At 47.2% G+C, this 19069-nt stretch overlaps 1 protein-coding gene across 2 annotated transcripts in view; it reads right to left on the minus strand.

The window, feature by feature from the left end:
* The window catches only part of RAB44 (RAB44, member RAS oncogene family), a 33746-nt gene extending 23971 nt beyond the window's left edge, over positions 1-9775 (minus strand). For both annotated transcript variants that reach the window (XM_047734209.1, XM_047734208.1), the window contains exons 1-2: positions 9702-9775; positions 4732-4949 (exon numbers count right to left, since the gene is read on the minus strand). In XM_047734209.1, coding sequence (XP_047590165.1) covers positions 4732-4938 — 207 coding nt within the window. In that variant the 5' untranslated portion in view covers positions 4939-4949; positions 9702-9775. The remainder of the gene's footprint in view (positions 1-4731; positions 4950-9701) is intronic.
* Between the last annotated feature and the right edge of the window lie 9294 nt (positions 9776-19069).

A 19069-nucleotide genomic window follows, 5' to 3' on the forward strand; every position in this document is an offset into this window, starting at 1 on the left:
TGAGGGTTTAACCTGTAACAAAATCTAATGTTGTATATGGCTTGGGTTAGGAGGGTGGAGGTTAAATTTATATATATATATTCACACACACACACATACACATAAATATATATAAAGTATATATATATATATAAAGTATACATATGTACTTTTTTTAAAAGATTTTATTTATTTATTTGACAGATAGAGATCACAAGTAGGCAGAGAGGCAGACAGAGAGAGAGAGAGGAGGAAGCAGGCTCCCCGATGAGCAGAGAGCCCGATGTGGGGCTGGATCCCAGGACCCTGAGATCATGATCTGAGCCGAACGCAGAGGCTTTAACACACTGAGCCACCCAGGCGCCCCTATATACGTACTTTTAAATATATATACTTAAAAACTAAATATAAATATAAACTTTAATAAAATAAAATAAATTCAATAAATAAAAATAAAAATTTTTTAAAATTTAACCTCATATATATTTTTACATATGTATATTTATATACATATGATACATATGGTTTGGGTTGAGAAAAAAACATCATGGGAAGAACCGTCAAATCAGCAGAGATGTTCAGGCTTTCCTAGGCTAAGTTTCCATAGATAAAATGCGATTCATATAAATATTTCAGAAACTGCTTGCTTTATGGGAAGGCCTGGAGTTTGCTCAGTGTGTTTGCTGATCCATGATATGTGCTTATCTTCAGGAGAAACACTAATCAAACCCTACAAAATAGTTTTGTGTTGTATCCCAACAGAGAACTTCACTCTCTTCCACTCTGATATTATTAGTGATGTAATAAATAACCACAGCTTTTCAGTCTCATTAGCAAAAATGTTTCCTACCCTGGAAGGACTATGAACATTTAGGTTCTTTCTGTGCATTAGCTATTATTGTAAAAAATGCTGCAGTGAACATGGCAGTACAGATTATCTTTTCTTATTAGTGTTTTTGTTATCTTTGGGTAAATATTTAGGAGTGGGATTGCTGGATTCCCGAGGGTAGAACTATTTTTAATTTTTTGAGCCACCACCATACTGTTTTCCAGAGTAACTGCACGAATTTACATTCCCACAACAGAGCACGAGTGTTCCCTTTTCTCTACATTCTCACCACCAACACTAGTTATTTCTCCTTTCCTATGTTGGCCTAAAGTCTCAGTTGAGAGCTGCAGGCCACCAGGGATAGACCCAACACCTTGCAGAAAAGGACTGGACCCAGTTCTGTGAGCTATTGATGCTTCCCTTGGATACAAGGATTCTGAGCTGATGTTAGCGGACCTTTAGCCAAGCTGGCAGACTGACAATTTCCAGGACTCTTGAGTCCAGAAACGGCCAGCTCATTCAATATCCAACAGAACAGGAACGAATGACATAGAGCTGAATGAATGGTTCAAGGAAATGGAGTTGTGGATATTTGTCGGGGATAGAACTGGTACTATTTTTTAATTGTTCTACCTTTATGGATCAAAGAGGAAGTTTTTTCTCTGTCTTCTTGAACCATCTCTAACCTTCAGTTTGGTAGTTGACTGCTTTTGTAAACTGAAGTTAAACATTGTAAATGTTATCTGAATCTCACTGACCCACTCTTGATTCAGAAACTGACACTTCCTGGCCTCCTGACTTTCCATGGAGATAGAATTATTGATTCAATAAGAATCTGTCCTTTTTTTTTTTTTGCTGGGATATAGTTGGATGAATCAATTGTGTAACTAGAGTGTCACATTGAAGAATGATTCTCATTTAATCAGATGTGACAAGTCCGCTGTAAGGAACAGCCATGGAGCCAATGTCTGCAAAACCCTCCCAGCAGGGTTGATGGTTTTAAATAAGTTTTTATTTATCCCAGCAGCCTGGCCCAGAAGGTTGGCGAATAAGTATAAAATTGACAAGGAAGGCTGCTTCCAGGCAGGAAGAGAACCTTAGAAAAATTGGGACTCTCAAGAAGAAAGGAAACCCTTTGCATTTATAGGGGCTACAGGTGAAAGTTGAAGAGTCTTGGGTTTAGTTTCCTGTCCTGCGGATAGAAATAGGGTGGCCAGCTGGACCCAGTCTGCCCCAGATGTTCCCAGTTTTAACACTGAAAGTTCCACATCCCAGGCATCCATTCAGCCTGAGGCAAACTGGAACAGACATTCACTCTAGGTAGAAGAGCAAATACCAGGGGTTTTTAAGCTAAGATTCTGTATGAAAACTTAGGGACAGAAGCTAAAATGACTTCATACTTTCAAAGTCTAGATTTGTAGAGCAAACTCAAGGATGCTGAGCTGATGGAAATAGGGGGAATGAGAATAGGCTTTTTTATATCAGGAGATCATTTATCATCACAGAAAATTATCTGAATAATTGGAAACTGGGAAACTGGGCCAAAAGGTAGAGAGCATGTCCTCTCAAGCATTGTCTAGACTAGAGGAATGCACTCAGTCCATCTCATTGTTTATCTTTAATTAAAGTCCCAGACTTGCTGAAGTTACTTGTTAACTTGCAGATTTTTGCCTGGGAGAGATGAAAATTTTTGTGTAGGACAACAGATAACCCTAAAGATTTACGACCTGTTGGACATCAGCCATGTTAAAAATTGAACTCAGCAATCTTATCCTAACAGTCTCTTGTCAAATTGCCTTTAAATACTGTAGCCTAGCTTCTCACATGCTAGTTTTTTGGGCCAGTTGTAACATCTTATTGGTTCCTTCATTAATTAGTAATAAAAATTAATTAGATAAAACCTTTGGTAAGTGTTGATTTTATACTTACTTGATTTTATATTTACTTTTTTTACCCTTTTGAAAATTATATATAAGGATGCCTGCAGGGTTCAGTTGGCTAAGTGTCTGCCTTCAGCTCAGGTCATGATCTCAAGGTCCTGGGATCTAGTCCCCACATCGGGCTCCTCACTCAGCAGGCAATTTGCTTCTGCCTCAGCCTGCTGCTCCCTCTGCTCAAGGGAGTTGGTGAAGGCCCCTCTGAGAAAGTCATTCTTTATTTATTTATTTTTAAGTAATCTCTATGCCCAACATAGGACATGAACTCATGACCCCTGAAATAAAGAGGCACATGCTCCACTGTCAGGCACCCCTGAAAATTCTATTTCAACAACATCCATTGGTTCCTTGTTGTGGCCCCGAGGACAGACCACAGGAAAACTCAGTTCTGATGGGGGCAGGACAAAGTCTGGAGCATGGAGCAGTATCCAGAGGAGACGGTAGGCCCAGGAAGACTCCAGCAACCCACATAGACCCTTTTGCAGAGAATGAGGAAAAACCAAAGAAAAATTGGTCAATGTTGGTCTGGGCCAGAGCCTAAGACTCCTTATAGGGACCAACCATGGCTGGTCTTGTCATTGATGTTTCTAGTCATTGACATGGTTTGATTTTCAGGACTCTGCTCCCCAGGATAAACTTCCCTGCTCCATAGGCCTAGAATTGTATCACTTGCAAGTTCCTTCTTTGGCTTGAAGTCCTTTCCTTTGTTAAAATGCAAATGTTTCTGAAAGAGCAGAACACATACTGCCTTATCAGCCATTTACATATTAGTATAAACAAATTCCTCAACTTATCTGAGGGCAAATTTTATGACATTTATTGATTTGTCTCAGAAAACATGTGTGCTTGTCATTTAACACAAAGAATATTCCTTTGCAGAGGAGCATAAACACCAATATGCAAACTATGCTTTTTGCCTACTGATCTTTATATTTTTTAAAATTAATTAATTAATGGGTGTTATTGTTTTTTTCCAGAGAGGGAGAGAGAATGAGACGGAGCAGAGAGAAAGAGGGAGAGAGAATTTTAAGCAGACTCCATGCTCAGCACAGAGCCCAATATGGGGTTTAATCTCACAACCCTGAGGTCATGACCTGAGCTGAAACCAAGAGTCAGGTGCTTAACCAACTGAGCCACCCTGGTGCCCCTAATTAATTAAATTTTAACTGAAGTATCATTGACACACAGTATTACATTAGTTCCAGGTGTACAACATAGTAATCTGACAAGTCTGTATGTTACATTGTGCTCACAAGTGTAGCTCCCACCATACAACACTGCTACAGTACCCTTGACTATATTCTTTGTACTGTACCTTTCATCCCCATGACTTACTCATTCCACGACTAAAAGTCTGTGTCCCCCACTTCACCTATTTTGCCTGTCCTTCCACTCACCTTCCTCAGGCAACCACTTGTTCTCTGCATTTATGGGTCTGTTTCTGCCTTTGGTTTGTTCATTTGTTTTTTGATTCTGCATCTGAGTGAAATCATATAGCATTGGCTTTCTCTGTCTGACTCATTTCACATAGCATAATACCCTCTAGGTCCATCCATGTTGTCACAAAATAGAAGATCTCATTCTTTTTTGTGGCTGAGGAATATTTCATTGTGTATATATGCCACATCTTCCTTATTCATTTATGTACCAATGGACACTATGTTGCTTCCATATCTTGGCTATTGTAAATAACACAGCAAGGAACATAGGGCTGCATATATCTTTTTGAATTACTGTTTTTGTTTCCTTTGGGTACATCCCTAGTATGGTATTTCCATTTCAGATTTTCTGAGGAACCTCTATACTTTTGCCACAGTGGCTGTACCAGTCTGCATTCCCAAGGACAATGCATGGGAGTTCCTCTTTGAGAGCATATTTTGGATGGGAGAAAGGGGGAAGAGCAGGCCTCCCCTGCTTTATGGGATAGGAAGTCTCAGGAGGCCACCAAAAAGGGATTTAGGGGAAGAGCTGGGGACTCCGACTCACCGCCAGGTCCTCACGGGTGACGAAGCCCCTCTCCTTGGCCCCGCAGTCCTGGAAGAAACGCTGCAGCTCAGCGGCTGCCAGGGAGGACGAGGACTCCGGTTCTGGGGCCACGGGGGCATCCTGGCCGTCAGCTGGTTCTCGCATCTGCCGCCGGCGGCTGGAGCCTAGCCTGCGGCCCTTCCGGGGTACTCTCTGTCCACTCTCCATGCTCTTTGGGCCTGGGGACAGAGAAATAGTGAGGGGTTGTGGGGTGCTGCACACAGTCACTCTGCTGAAAACCCTCCCAGGTCTCCTGGAGAAAACACGCCATAGCTGATGAGCTGCTTGGACCCCAGCTGGCCTCTCGGACCTCGTGACACTCTCCCACCTCCTGGCCTCCAGCATGAGGCCTTTGTCCTTTCTGTTTTTTCTGTCTGGAATGCTTTTCCTTCAAGCTATCCACGTGCCCTCATCTCTTTTAGATCTTTGCTCATCAAAAGTCTTCCTTGGCCGTTATATGAAAGAGCCCTGTGCAGGATTGATTCTGTTTCGAGATGAGGATGGGGACACAGGGTTGTCCAGGGTCTCACTGTCTGAGCTGTCTCTCTTGCCACTCCTCCAGCTCATTCCCTCAATCTCACCTTGGAGGATCCCTCCACCGCTGCCTCCCCACCCGCCCCCCACCACCCTCTCACCTGACCTCCAGTCCTCTTTTTCTCAACACCATCTGACTGCTCCTTGGACACACACAGGAGGGAATCAGTGGGTCTTACGGCCTTGCCCCTGCTTTACCCTGCTCCCTCCCACACCCATCAAGCCTGCTGAACCACTTCCATTCCTGGAATATCAGATCCTCTCTTACTTTGCTCCCTTTGCCCCAACTTCCCTGACTCTCTTATCCCCCCACCCAGCTGATGCCTCTTCCTCCCTCACCTAAGAGGCCACCTCTTCCAAGAAGGCTTTCCTGCAGCCACCCCCATGCTTCAAGCAGGGTTCAGTACCCCCTAGACTGTGGCCCCATGATGCTCTGGGCTCCCCCTAAGGATGTCACTGTGTGGCTTGGTCTCCATTGCTCCCCACTCCTTAGCACACAGTAGGCGCTCATGTAAGCGTTGTCCAGTTCACGAATTGGGGTCCTCCCAACTCTTACGGAAAGTCTTAGGTTGGTCTATTGATAAGGATTCTGATGGATAAAGATTTGTCTAGGTGAGACCCCCAAAGACAGAACAAAGGGAGGCTGGAGGCTGGAAGAGGTACTCTCTGGGCCTGCCCTGGGGTGGGGAAGGGGAATAAGCGGGGAAGGGGGGCACCTACAACAGTGGGCAGTGGGAGGGGCCTGATGTGCCCACGGGCAGGCAGCTTCCAGCATGGCCCAGGGCGGGAGCCAAGCCCTAAGGAAGGCAGGTAGGATTTAAAAGCAGTGAACAACTTGCACAAAGGAACATGTGCGGCATGAGGCAGCAGGAACAAGAAGACCCCTCCCGGCTTTCTCTGCTGAGGTGAAAGGTCACAGACAGGCTGACTGGGAGGGATGATGGGCTTCTCCCTGGGCTCTGGCACCACTGGTCCAGCCTCCCCTGGGGCACAGGGTGCACAGGATTTGACTAAAGCAATCCCTCAGCCTGTGGAGGCCCCCCCCAAGCTTTAAAGTGAAATTGAGTCTCTCTCTCTTTCTCTCCACCAGTCTTTCTCTCCGGTTCTTCCTGGGTGTTTGATCTCTCCATCTGTTTCTCTCCAACTTGCTGTCTCTTTGTTTCTCTTGGAGCCTTCCAAGTCTGTTTCAGATGCAGGGTTTTTTTGTTTTAAGTGTTCATTTATTTGTTTATTTGAGAGAGAGACTGCACCCAGGGCAGAGGAAGGGCAGAGGAAGAGGGAGAAGCAGGCTTCCCACCAAGCAGGAAGCCCAATGCGGGACTTGATCCCGGGACCCCAGAACCATGACCTGAGCCGAAGGTAAATGCTTAACCAACTGAGCCACCCAGGCACCCCCAGATGCAGTTTTAAGATCACCGACGAAAACTGAGGAGCCAGATCTGAGGGGCTTTGCAAAAGCCAACTCTGCGCCTTTTTTCCTAGCTCAGCCGCCATGGGAGTATTTGCACCATGTAAGCCAGCAAACACTACAAATCAGGGCTTTCTCCCCCCACAAAGAACAGTTAGCAGTACAGCATACCTCCGCCAAAAAGACGTCCTTCTGCCCAAACCGTTCCCATGATCTAATGTGCGCTTGAGTGACAAGCATTTACTGAGTACCAGCTGAATGCCGGCACGGCAGTGAGCCATCCTGCTATGAGACACTGGTTCCAGTAGATAAATTGGGAAGATGTGTGCCTTCTCCCTGTCAGTCCATCCCACCATCTTGATTCATGGATGTGGGAAAGGAGGCCCAAGAGAGGAAGGGATTTTCAGTCCCAGTGCTCTGTGTCAGACAGACCTCTGCCTCTCCGAGGTCTGCCTCTGGCGAGCTGTGTGAACTTGGGCAAGTCACTTAACCTTCCCGCCTCTTGGCTTCCTTACGGGAACACTGGCCTGATATCTACCCCACAGAGTTGCCGTGAGGATGGGACCGGATCACTGAAGTTGAAACACCACCTCCCATTCCCGGCATGGCCGACCTCCCTTTCCCGCTTTGCTTTTTCTTAGCATGAGTCATGTTCTCAGAGAGTGTGTTATTCGTCTAGCTTGTAAATTTTCCACCACACAGGGTCTGCTGGGTAAAGTTGGCATTCACAATGGTGGTCATCCCATGGCGGGGGTGGGGGTGTGGGGCACGTGACATTCCACTGGAGCCTCGGCAAAGCTGAGCTGAGTACTGTGCAGATAAAGTTTCCTCCCACTTGACCTGTGAGGAAACCGAGGGAGGAAGGCTCAGTAGCAGAACTGGCGTAGGCTCTCCTAAGACCACTTCCTGGAGAGGGACCTCCTTGGTGGCCAAAGGCCCCTGTGTGGAATGCGGGACAGAGCATGTGTGGGACGGGGCTTCTGGAGCAGGGCGGAGTGAGCCTGCTTTGCTTGTTGGTGTAAGACTTGGGAACTCGGGGCACCTGGGTGGCTTAGTCAGTGAAGAACCTGCCTTTGATTCAGGTCATGAGCCCAGAGTCCCTGGATCAAGCTCAGCAGGGAGTCTGATTCTCCTTCTCCCTCTGCCCCTCTCCCTGCTTGGGCTTTCAGTCTCTTTCTCTCTCTCTCTCTCTCTGTCAGATAAATAAAATCTTTTAAAAAAGGAAAAAGGCTTGGAAACTCAAGTTGCACATGTACTTCCGCTGGAGATAACATACAAGAGGCAGCAAGATAAGATTCTCAGTACAGAAGCTTCTAGAACTGAAGCCCTGGGGGAAGAGTTCATAATGATATATGTGCCATATAACTGAGTCTGCCAGGCTCCCACAAGTAAAGGGAATTAGAATCCTAAAGTACATTCCCTGTGGCCATATCCCAGGATATGGGATGTTCTTGACATGTCTTTCAGGGAGTTCCTGGTCGGGCTGCACCTCCACAGCCCATTTCTAATAGTCTGCTGGCGTTTCATAAGAAAGCAGCACCTTCTGGGGCATCTGGGTGGCTCATTCGGTTGAGCATCCAACTCTTGGTTTCAGCTTAGGTCATGATCTCCAAGTCGTGAGATCGACCCCCATGTCAGGCTCTGTGCTCAGCAAGGAATCTTGACATTATCTCTCTCTCTGCCTCTCCCCCCTCTGTTCCTCCCCTGCTTCTCTCTCTCTCTCTCTCTCTCCAAGAAAGGAAGGAGGGAAGGAGGGAAGGAAAGAAAGAAGGAAGGGAGAGAAGGAGGACCTTCTGGACACCTCACTGGCTCCCACCCTTCCACAGCCTCGGCGATCAGTCCTTCTTTCCCTGGAGGGCCACTCAGAGGCACCCCTTGCTTGTTAGGAGGCCTGGAGTGGAAAGGCAGCAGGTACCCTACCACCAACACTGCCTCAAAGTGCAAACACCATCAGTCAGGGATAGCAAACTCTCCCTTCACAGCCTTATAGCATACCCTAAAAATAGTCTGCACCTTTTCATGGCCAAGCATGACTAACCAGAGATAGTGGGGACAACTTCAGTCCCTCCTCACATGTGTGTACATGGGTGCACACACATACACACACACACACACCTCCTCAGCCAGCTCCCACCACCGACCACCCCTTCACGGGTCTGACAGGACAATTCCTCACAGGTCGTTCACATGTACGAAGGTCCCTGCCCGCTCAGAGTTGCTCAGAGCAACACCCCTCGGAGCCAGCCCACAAGGGCACCCCTCCATCCTCCACCACATTCCCCTCTCTGGATCAAGGTGGCCTCACACCCTTGAAGTTAAAAGCCCCTGTGACCAGGAACACACATCCCACCCTAAGTCTACCCACCTCTCCCCGCATTCCTTGCCCAAGAAAGCATACGAATTTGGGAGCCAAACTTGAGAGCAAATAGATCCTACTCCCAGGCAACTGTGGGAATCCCAGCTCCCTGCTGTGGGACTGGGTTAGGGGAGCAGGCACGACAGGCTTGGAGTCAGGGAGTGGAAAGCCCATAAGAAAAATGGGGTAGGGGACAACTGTGCTGGGCTTTCCCCCAATTCCTTCATTGTCTCACCAAAGGGGCAAGGAACTGGGTCTGCTCCTCACTCCACTTACTTTACTAACTGCAAGTAATCGTGATGGTCACTGAACCCAGGTTGTCCAAGCTGGTGGGTCTGAGAGACCACCTACTGCCTTGCTCTAGCCTAGTTACCCTCTCTCCTCCCCTAACTCAGTAGAGAACCCACAGCTCTGAGAAGCCAGGTGACTTGCCCAAGGTCACAGGGCCATTTAAGGTAGGCAATCTATCCCAGTCCCCTGCCCAAGTGCCCTTGTTAGACCAAACTCTTGAGGAAAGTGGGCTCAGACCTTTTCAGCCTTGTCATTGGAGCCAGATGGGGACCCAGACAACTCCTCCTCCCATCCTCAACCCCTCCAAAGAAAAGAAGCATTGCAACTCCAGAGGGCTCCCACCTTCAAAGACTCCCAGTCGTGCACACAGTCCTGGCCTCCTGGACCTGGTGATGGGGCAACCGCTGCCCCCAAGAACCCACGAGCTCTGGGACTGTTAACAGTCTTGTCTCTTGCTTAATGGCTCTTTCCGTTCCCCAGCGAGCCAATCTCCTGTGTTATCTATGGGACTTCCTGTAGAAGTGAGCACAGGGTGTCCTTTCATAATCCTGCCTGGTACTCCCCAGGCCCCTCACCCTAGGCTCTTAGAACTGGAGACTGCTGGAAATGAGAGGGAGGCCCTTCTCTAAGGAGAGGCTCTGAAGGGCAAGATGGGCTGGTCAAAGTCACTCAGCTCTCAGTGGCAAAGCCAGAACTTGGACCCGAGTCTCTGGTTGCCAGCATGATGCAATGCCTTATCCCAGCCAAAGTGTCAATAGGCACCGTTATGTCTAAAGCTGGGTATACAGACTGTCTTGGGGTAACCTTACACCATGCCTTCCCTCAGGTCTGCACCCTCAGGTGGTGAGGAAAACCAGGGGAAGCTTACATCCAAATCATCTTATAGAACATAGTCTAACTTAATACCAAAATATGCTGGAAAGCTACAACCATCCGAAGAGAGTGGGACCCTTGCATGAATATACAGGGAAGGAGCAATGGCACAGAAGTGACAAGAACAGACTCAAGCACATATGGGAACTTAACATGTGTTAACAGTGGCATTTCAAATCAGCGGATAAAAGATAGTTTATTCAATAAACCATATGAAGAATTGCAAAAAGCAAAGCTGGAGCTCTAACTCTTAAAATAATCCCAGCTGGGGCTACTTAGATGGCTCCCTTGGTCTCAGGGTTGTGAATTTGAGCCCCTCGTCATGCATAGAGATTACTTAAAAATAAGTAAGATCTTGGGTGCCCAGGTGGTTCAGTGTCCAGCTCTTGATTTTGGCTCAGGTCATGATCTCAGGGAGTGAGTTCCAGCCTTGTGCTGGGCTCCGTACTGAGCGGGACCCTGCTTGGGATTCGCTCTTCCTCTCCCTCTGCTCCCCACCCCATTTGTGAGGACACTTTCTGTCATAGATAGATAGATAGATAAATACATAAATAAAATTTTTAGGAAATAGACTTTAAAACTAGATAAGGAGGGGCACCTGGTTGGCTCAGTCTGGTGAGCATCTCCCTCTGGCTCGGGTCTTAATCCCAGGGTCCTAGGATCGAGCCCCAGGTAGGGCTCCCTGCTCAGTGGGGAGCCTGCTTCTCCCTCTCCCTCTCCCTCTGCCCTTCCTTCCATTTGTGCTCTTTGGCTCTGTCTATCTCTCTGTCAAGTAAATAAATAAAATCTCTTTGGAAAAAAAAATCTGAGCTCTTTAAAAAAATAAATAAATAAAATTATCTTGGAGCAGTTAAGACCTTCTAGCCTTATCATAAAGCATTAGAAGCCATAAAAGAAATGATTGACACATTTGACTATACAGAAGTTTTTGAGTAAAAAATAAACTACTGAAGGAGCACCTGGGTGGTGCATTTGGTTAAGCGTCCAGCTCTTGGTTTCAGCTCAGGTGGTGATCTCATGGTCATGGGATGGAGCCTCGAGTCTGGCTCTGTGCTCAGTGAGGAGTCTGCTTGAGATTCTCTCTTCTGCCCCTCCCACTCGTGCTCTCTTTCTCTCTCTCTCTCTCTCAAATAAATAAATAAATCTTTAAAAATAATAGAAATAAAAAATAAATAAATGAATGGCAAAAAAAGAAGAGTCACCATTGACAAGTCAAAAGGCAAACAAACAGTGAAAAAAATTCACATGTTCCAGAAAACAAGCTCATTTCTTCCATAGATCATGAGTTCCTCTAGATCAATGAAAAAGCAACAGTTCATTAGAGAAATCACCACCATATAAGTAAGCAATTCATAAAAAATAGTATCAATCGCTTTTCAACATGTGAAAAATATCTTCACTTATAATAAAAGAAACAAAAATAAAACTGCAGTGTGATATTTTAAGTTTCCAACTGTCAAAGCAAAAAATTATTGATAGCATGCTGTGTTATAAAGGATGTAGGAAAACATTTTCACATGTTGTGGGTAAGAACATAAACTGGTGCAGCTTTCCTGAAAAGCAACATGGTGATATCTGTCCACATCGAAAAGGAGAGAACTTTTTACTCAGCAATTTCACTTTTAGTCATTTGTCCTGCCGGTGATGCCCCAAATGACAACATGACAGGATTTCATGACTGCATTGTCTATAGCGGCAAAGGACTGGAAAAAACCTGAATTTCCATCAATGGGGATCTGGTTAGAGAAGCTCAAATATGTCCGTATGGGACCTACCATGAGGCTGTGAAGAAAAGGAGGAGAAACATACAGGTGGACCAGTGTGAAGACCTTAAAAATACATTGTTGAATAGAAAAAGCAAGATGCAAGGGCTCCTGGCTGGCTCAACCTGACGGTTAAGCATCAGACTCTCAGTTTCAGCTTACATGATTCCTGGGTCATAGAATCAGGTCTCATCACGCTCCATGCTTGGTGGGGAGTCTGCCTGAGATTCTTTCCCTCTGCCCCTCCCCCATTCATTCTCTCTTTTTCTCTCTCAAATAAATAAATCAAATCTTTAAAAAAAAAAAAAAAAAAGGCCAGGTACAGGGGGACCTGGCTGGCTCATTCAGTGGACTGTGGGACTCTTGATCTCAGGATTGTAAGTTCGAGCCCCACATTGGGTATAGAGATTACGTAAACAAACAAACAAACAAACAAACAAAAAACAAGGGGTAGAACAGTGAGTCTGGTATGCTTTGCATGAAGAAAAAAAAGTGTGTGGATGAAGTTTATGCTCTACAAATACATGTGCTTTCCTATATGGCTGTAAACACACCAAATATTTCTGACAGAATATATAAGAAAATGGTAGCAGCTGGGCCAGAATGAAGTGGGATGGAGAAGGAGGGAAGTTTATGTTCCACTGTTTATTTTGTACCATCTTTATACATTATCTGCTCAAAAGTAAATTTAAGAATAATGTGTATGTATTCAGAGAATGAGGTGGGAAATGTGGCAAAACGTTCACATGTAATGACTATTGGTGAAGGGTATAATATGGGAATTATTTTACTATATTTGCAACTTTCCTGTGTATCTGAAGTTATTTCAAAACAAAAATTTTGAAATTTAATAAATTTAATTTCTAGAGTAATATATATTCTCCCAACAAACCATCCTTTTTACCCCATTTTCATGGCTTGAGGAAATTGATACTCAAGAGAGTTTCTATAGCTTTCTTGAACTAAAGAAGGCATTGATTTTTTTATTCAAAAATATTTATTGAGCACCTAATATGTGCCAGACACTGTGCTAGGCACTGAGGATACAAAACTGAGGGGAAAAAACACACCATATGTCATATGATGTCTGGTAGCAATAAGTGAATGGAAAAAGTAAAGCAAAGTGAATACATAAAATGGTGGGAAACATACTTTAGATGGGGTGGCTGAGAGAGGGAGGCCTGTCTGAGGAGGTGATATTGGAAGAGAAAATATGAAGAAGAAGATCTAGAAGAAGAGTGTTCAGAGAAAGGGGACAGGGAGTGCAAAGGCCCTGAGGTAGGAGCATGCTTTGTGTCCCTGAGGAACAGTAAGGAGACCTGTGTAGCTGGAGCAGGTAATGGATGGAAGAGGGAAAAGTAGAGAGGATGAGGCCAGAAGTAACAGAGCAAGACCTATAAGCCACGTGAAGACCTGGGTTCTTATTGTGAGGTAGAAGCCATTTGGAGGGTGACATGATCCTTCATTGTGGATAACAGACTGTACTAGGCAAGGGCTGAAGCAGGGAGACCACTGAGGAGGCTGGTAAGATAATTCACACAAGAAGAGATGGTTTGGACCAGGAGCGCAGTGGTGGAGGTGACGGCGAGAGGACTATGGATATATTTTGGAAGTAGGGCCAACAATGTCTGCTGCCGGATAGGGCAACCACAACAAATCTAAGACCTTGGGCTCTCACCATTTCCCTGGGAAGCAGAATGAGGCTGGATTTTTAAGACCCAGCCTCCAGGACCTCAAAGCATCCTCAGTTCATTTGCCCCGCCCCCATCCCCACGACTCACCTCCTCACCATGGACATAAAGGGGGCACGGAGGAGGCAGGGGTGATCCCAGCCCTCCTTGCTGGAGCCCGAGTGGTCAGAGCTCAGCCTGGCCACCCTCCATGGCAGCCCCAGGAGAGAATCTGCCCAGGAGCCAGCTGGCCGGAGCCTGTAGCCAAGTGCCGAGGAGAATGTTAGATCCAGGCCTTTTTGGAAACGGGGGAGCTAATTTTAAAATACAGTGTCACTGCACTTAAAAACCCTGAGCTCAGAAACTATATTTTTCAAAACCTGAATGAATGAACCAGGATCCAAGACTGGGAGACTATTTTATGAATGGGAACGTTTTGCACTCACTGTTTTTCAATTCCCAAAAGATGCTTGAATTCATTTCACAGGTCAGTAAGCCCTGAAGCAAAATGCTATCTGCTGAGGTGTGGAGTTGAGACCTGGGGCTCCCCTGCCTCCAGCTGCGGGCTCCCAACTAGCTTGAGAAACTAGAGCTTCTAGAGCTAGCAGCTGGCCGTTCTGAGCAGGGAACTGGGGCCAGGGAGCTTGGTGCAAATTTGTGTTTATAAAACACACTTCACATATGATTGAGAAAACCTGAGTTACTTCCGAGATGGAGGAGGGGGCCCCCGGGGAGACAGGTGCCCACAAGCCTCCGCAGAACTGTCACCATGGTAGTGGCCCTGGGTGAGGCACTTCCCCTTTCTGGTTTATGGACCTGGGTCATCAGTGTGAATATTCCGGCTCCCCGCCACTTCCTAGAGGTGTGGCCTCTGGTGAGCAACTTTAGGGTTTATTGCCTCAGTTTTTCACCTGTGAAACAAGGGCAATAGCAGTGCCCACCTTGTGGGCTTGTGGTCAGGATTAAACACTGGAAACCACACTAAGCGTTGGGAAACCGCGTTAGGTGGGTGATCCCCAGTGGTAGCTGTTGTTATTTTTATGGCTGTTAAAAGAATGACACTGAGTTAGAGAAGCTCCGGCTTGTCCAGCCTCCCAATTAGCAGATGACTCCGTCCATGTGCCAGACTGATTGTCAAGCCACGAGGGGCGGAGACCTGGGTTCTGGGAGCCGGTAGGGCTGGGGTGGGCTTTTAGAGATGAATGCCTGGGGCAGGCAGGAAATTCAAGCCACAGGGAATCATTCATTCATTTAACAAATATTTAACGGCCACCTGCCCTTCGTCAGGTGGTTTTTAGGTGCTAGGATCCAGCAGCAAATAAAACAGACATGGTCCTCCCCTTGTGGAGCTCACATTTCTGTGGGCTGGTGGGAGAAGGGGAAGCCGCAGTGATTTTTGCCAACAGGCTCCTCTAAGCATGAAGTCAGTTGAAGGGAAGTTCCAGAAGCTGCTGCTGATGCGCCACCCGTGTCCCCTAGACCCACATCTGTGTTCACCTGAAGCTTTGGTTCTTGGCAGTGATACAGATGCTGATGTCCTTCCAGTTTGCTCTGGCATCAGGGGGACCTGCGCCATCTGGGAGGGAACACCCAAACTTGCCCTTGGGGAAGCCCTTGGGCAATGCTAGATGGCAAGTCTGCAGTGAAGTACCCCACAGCTACCTAGACAAGGACCCCAGAGGGACAGTTCTCCAGTACGTTCCACACGGTTCCTCCGATCTCCCTGGTGGGTCTAGTCCCAGCTCTACACAGCAGAACCTGTTCACCAGCACCTTAGTGGCTTTTCCCTTCCCTTTCTCACATTATTTTCTCTCCTCCTTGTGCTTCCAGGAAACTCCTCCGCACACAAGTCCCTGTCTCAGGTTCCTTTTGAGGGTAAAAAAAAAAATCTAAGATGATTGGTACCAGAAATGACAGAAACAGGATGGGCTTCTGAAGATGGATCCCTTGCCAGTGAGATAACAAGGGGCACAGGACTGCGGGTGGGGAGCAGGGTGGTGACCACCCTCGTAGTCCGGGGCCGCACGAAGACCGACATCAGCTGTGTGAGATGGATTGGGATGGGGAACAGGTGGGATTCCAGGGCAACACTGACTTACTTATGCGGTGGGTCTAACGCTGGAAAGATGGGGCGGGGAGGGGGGTTGGTGGTCACAACCAGAAGCGTGCACTCGGCTGGTTTTGATTAACTGCCCCAGAGGTCTTGGAGAAAGAGAATGATCTGCTCAACTTAGAGCACTTTGTGGGAGATGGGAGAACTCTCTAAGAGCATTCTGTTTTGTTTTGTTTTAAGATTTTATTTATTTATTTGAGAGGGAGAGTGAGCAAGAGAGAGCAGGCACGAGCGGGGGGGGGGATGCGGGGGGTGCAGAGGGAGAAATAGACTCCCTGCTGAGTAGGGAGCCTGACGTGGGACTTGATCCCGGGACTCGATCCTGGGACTCTGGGATCATGACCTGAGCAGAAGGCAGATGTTCAACTGACTGAGCCACCCAGGTGCCCCCCATCAGAGCATTCTAAATGGCCCTCATCTCTGTGACCCACGGGCTGGTTGTGTTGATAATCAGCCCAGGATTTCATCATAAAGTGGAGGAGCTACAGGGAGACTCAATGCATGGTCCCAGTCAGCAGGAAGAGTAGGGGAGGGGGGTGCCCTAAGACCTGGAATAGAGATATGTGGACGGATGCCCTCAGGAAACTGTACCCCGTATCCCCCCGAGCCCTCCAGGCCTGCGAAAGCACCCCTCCCTTGCTAGAGGACAAGGCTCTCCCCGTTTGCAGCCCACACAAAGGACTCACTGGGGGCCAGTGCCATACAAGGTGATGCCTGTCTTCCCCCAGATCCATCCCACCTCCCCTCTGGCTTCTAGACCAGAGGCAGCAAATGTTTTCATCAAGGACATGATAGCAGATATTTTAGGTCTGTGAGCCACGTGGTCTCTGTGCAACTACTCAGCTCAGCTTTTGCACGCCTTAAAACAATAGGGCAAAAGCGGCCACGGGCAACAGGGTTAGCAAGTGGGCATGTCTGCTTTCCCGTAAAACTTCATACAAAACAGGTAGCCGGTTCACAGAGCTGTGCTTTGCTCCCCCTTCTCTAGATGAATAATTAGAGTCAGGTCTCAGCACTGCTGAACCAGGAAAGTATAGGCTCAATCACTGGAGGAAATCACTTACCAAAAAAAAAAAAAAAGGCTACAGTCTGGCTAATAAGTAAGTACGGGTAGGGCCAGGGAAACACACATGGGTGATCTCAAGGCTATGGGGAATACAGGCTGGGTAAATAGAGCTTGGATGGAGGCCAATCTCTCTTAATTCAAGATTGAACATCCTGGCAAGGCCTCCTGGAGCTGGTCCTAAACCAGGGGGGAGTTGGCTAGTGCTTAAAGCTTGACAGAGCGATGGCCTGCTATTGGACAGGGGGCGATGCTGAAACGCCTTGGAAGAGAGCAGGGATGGGTTAGAAAGTGCCAAGATAGAATGGACTTATTGTGTGCGAGGACCCACCAGCTCACTGTCATCCCCCCAGAAGACCCTCCCTTCTCAAAGCAATAAAGGACGCATCTCGGTGCTGGCTTGGAGATGCTGTCATGGAATGCCGGGGCCACTGTCAACGGACACACTAAGATTCGGGAGGAGCAGAGGCTGCATGGAACCACTTAATCATCAGAGGCAAGGTAGATGCAAGGCCTGATGGGTAACCAGAGCCCTGTGGCGGGGGACGGAGGGGGGCATTCCAGGGGTAAGAGAGGGGAGTATTTAATGGAACATTGCTTGACTGAACCACCTGATGGGGGGGAGGGGCAGTGAGCAGAAGCTGATACCAGCTGCCATGACAGAAAATCAGAATCTCTCACCCAGTTGCCAAGTATGAGCCCGTTCTCATACCCAGACTCACTGATTGAAGAAAAAGACCTATAAGATCACTGTAAGTATACTAAAATATTTCCTCAATTCTTCCCTTCAACGTGCCCTCTGGCTATTTACCAGAATAGCTGCACGGTGTGGAAAAGCTCTCTTGAGGTCTATTCGGTACAGAGTCTGAGCTTAGACCAGTACCGGGTGACCCAAAATACCGTCCTAGCCTCCTTTTGGAGGAGGGGGACATGCGAGGCTGGGTGATAACGGAGTCCCAGCCAGGTGCATCTCAGAGTCTCGGGGGGCTGGTGGACTGACTCTGTGCTCCTCTCCCAGCCCCTGAGTGCAAACTGGGGCAGATATATTTAGCAGTTGGCAGAACCTTCACGATTGGTTCTTTATGGAAGAACCATTATGGAAAGAAGGATGGAGTGGAAGTCTCTAAAATTATCCTAGGAGTCAAGACGGTACATTAGAAGCAATACCACATTGGGGCGCCTGGGTGGCTCAGTGGATTAAAGCCTCTGCCTTCGGCTCGGGTCATGATCCCAGGGTCCTGGGATCGAGCCCCACATCGGGCTCTCTGCTCAGCAGGGAGCCTGCTTCCTCCTCTCTCTCTCTGCCTGCCTCTCTGCCTACTTGTGATCTCTCTCTGTCAAATAAATAAATAAAATCTTAAAAAAAAAAAAAAGGAAGCAATACCACAGAGCAAGCAGAAGTGCAGAGATGAGCATTACTCTCAAAGCCCTAGAGTATGCCAGGAGGTCCCCATCAGACCCCCACTCAGTCCTCCCTATGCTGCAAGTGAAGCATGGCAATCCACAGCTACCCACATGGTAGCCCTAATTGCAGATATTGTATCAGATATGGTATCTTTGCTAGAATAGTCTACATGGCCTCTGACTGGAAGAAGCTCATAATATGGCCAGTGCATTCTTTCCAATCTATTTCAGTAAAGGGGATTAAAAAAAAAAAAGGGTCATGTTCACATTTCCTACAAAAATTCAGAGACCTGCCAGATAATGTTTTCAGTGGTCAGATGAACTGGAACATGTTGGGACATTCCCTCTAGAGGAAAGGACGAGTCATTGTACTGTGGACATGTTCCCCCTAAAAAGAGGCATAGCACTTGTGAGCCAGTTTGGGCTTTGAAAGCTCTCTATTACCACTCCGGCCAAGTGGCTGGATGACATGGGAGCTGCCATGTTTGAGTGGAGTCCAGAACAGAAGAGGGCTCCGTGCCAAGTCCCTGCGATAGGACAAGCCCTCGGGACATACGAGCCAGTGTATCCCCTGGTACTAGAAATATCCATGGGAGATGAGTAGACAGTGTGAAGTCTCTGAGATGCCCCAGTGGGAGAGCCCTAACTCAGACCACTGGGGTTCTGGAACAAAGCCATGCACCCAAAAGCAGAGAATTATCCAACATTTGAAAAGTAGTTCTTGGCCAAATTGCAGAATCAGAGGCAAATAAATGATTATCATTTTAAGCCACTAAAGTCTTGAAGTGGCTAGTTATGAATAAATAATCAGAACATGCATGTAA

Source organism: Lutra lutra, chromosome 6 (genome assembly GCF_902655055.1).
Source record: "Lutra lutra chromosome 6, mLutLut1.2, whole genome shotgun sequence".
Lineage (NCBI taxonomy): Eukaryota > Metazoa > Chordata > Mammalia > Carnivora > Mustelidae > Lutra > Lutra lutra.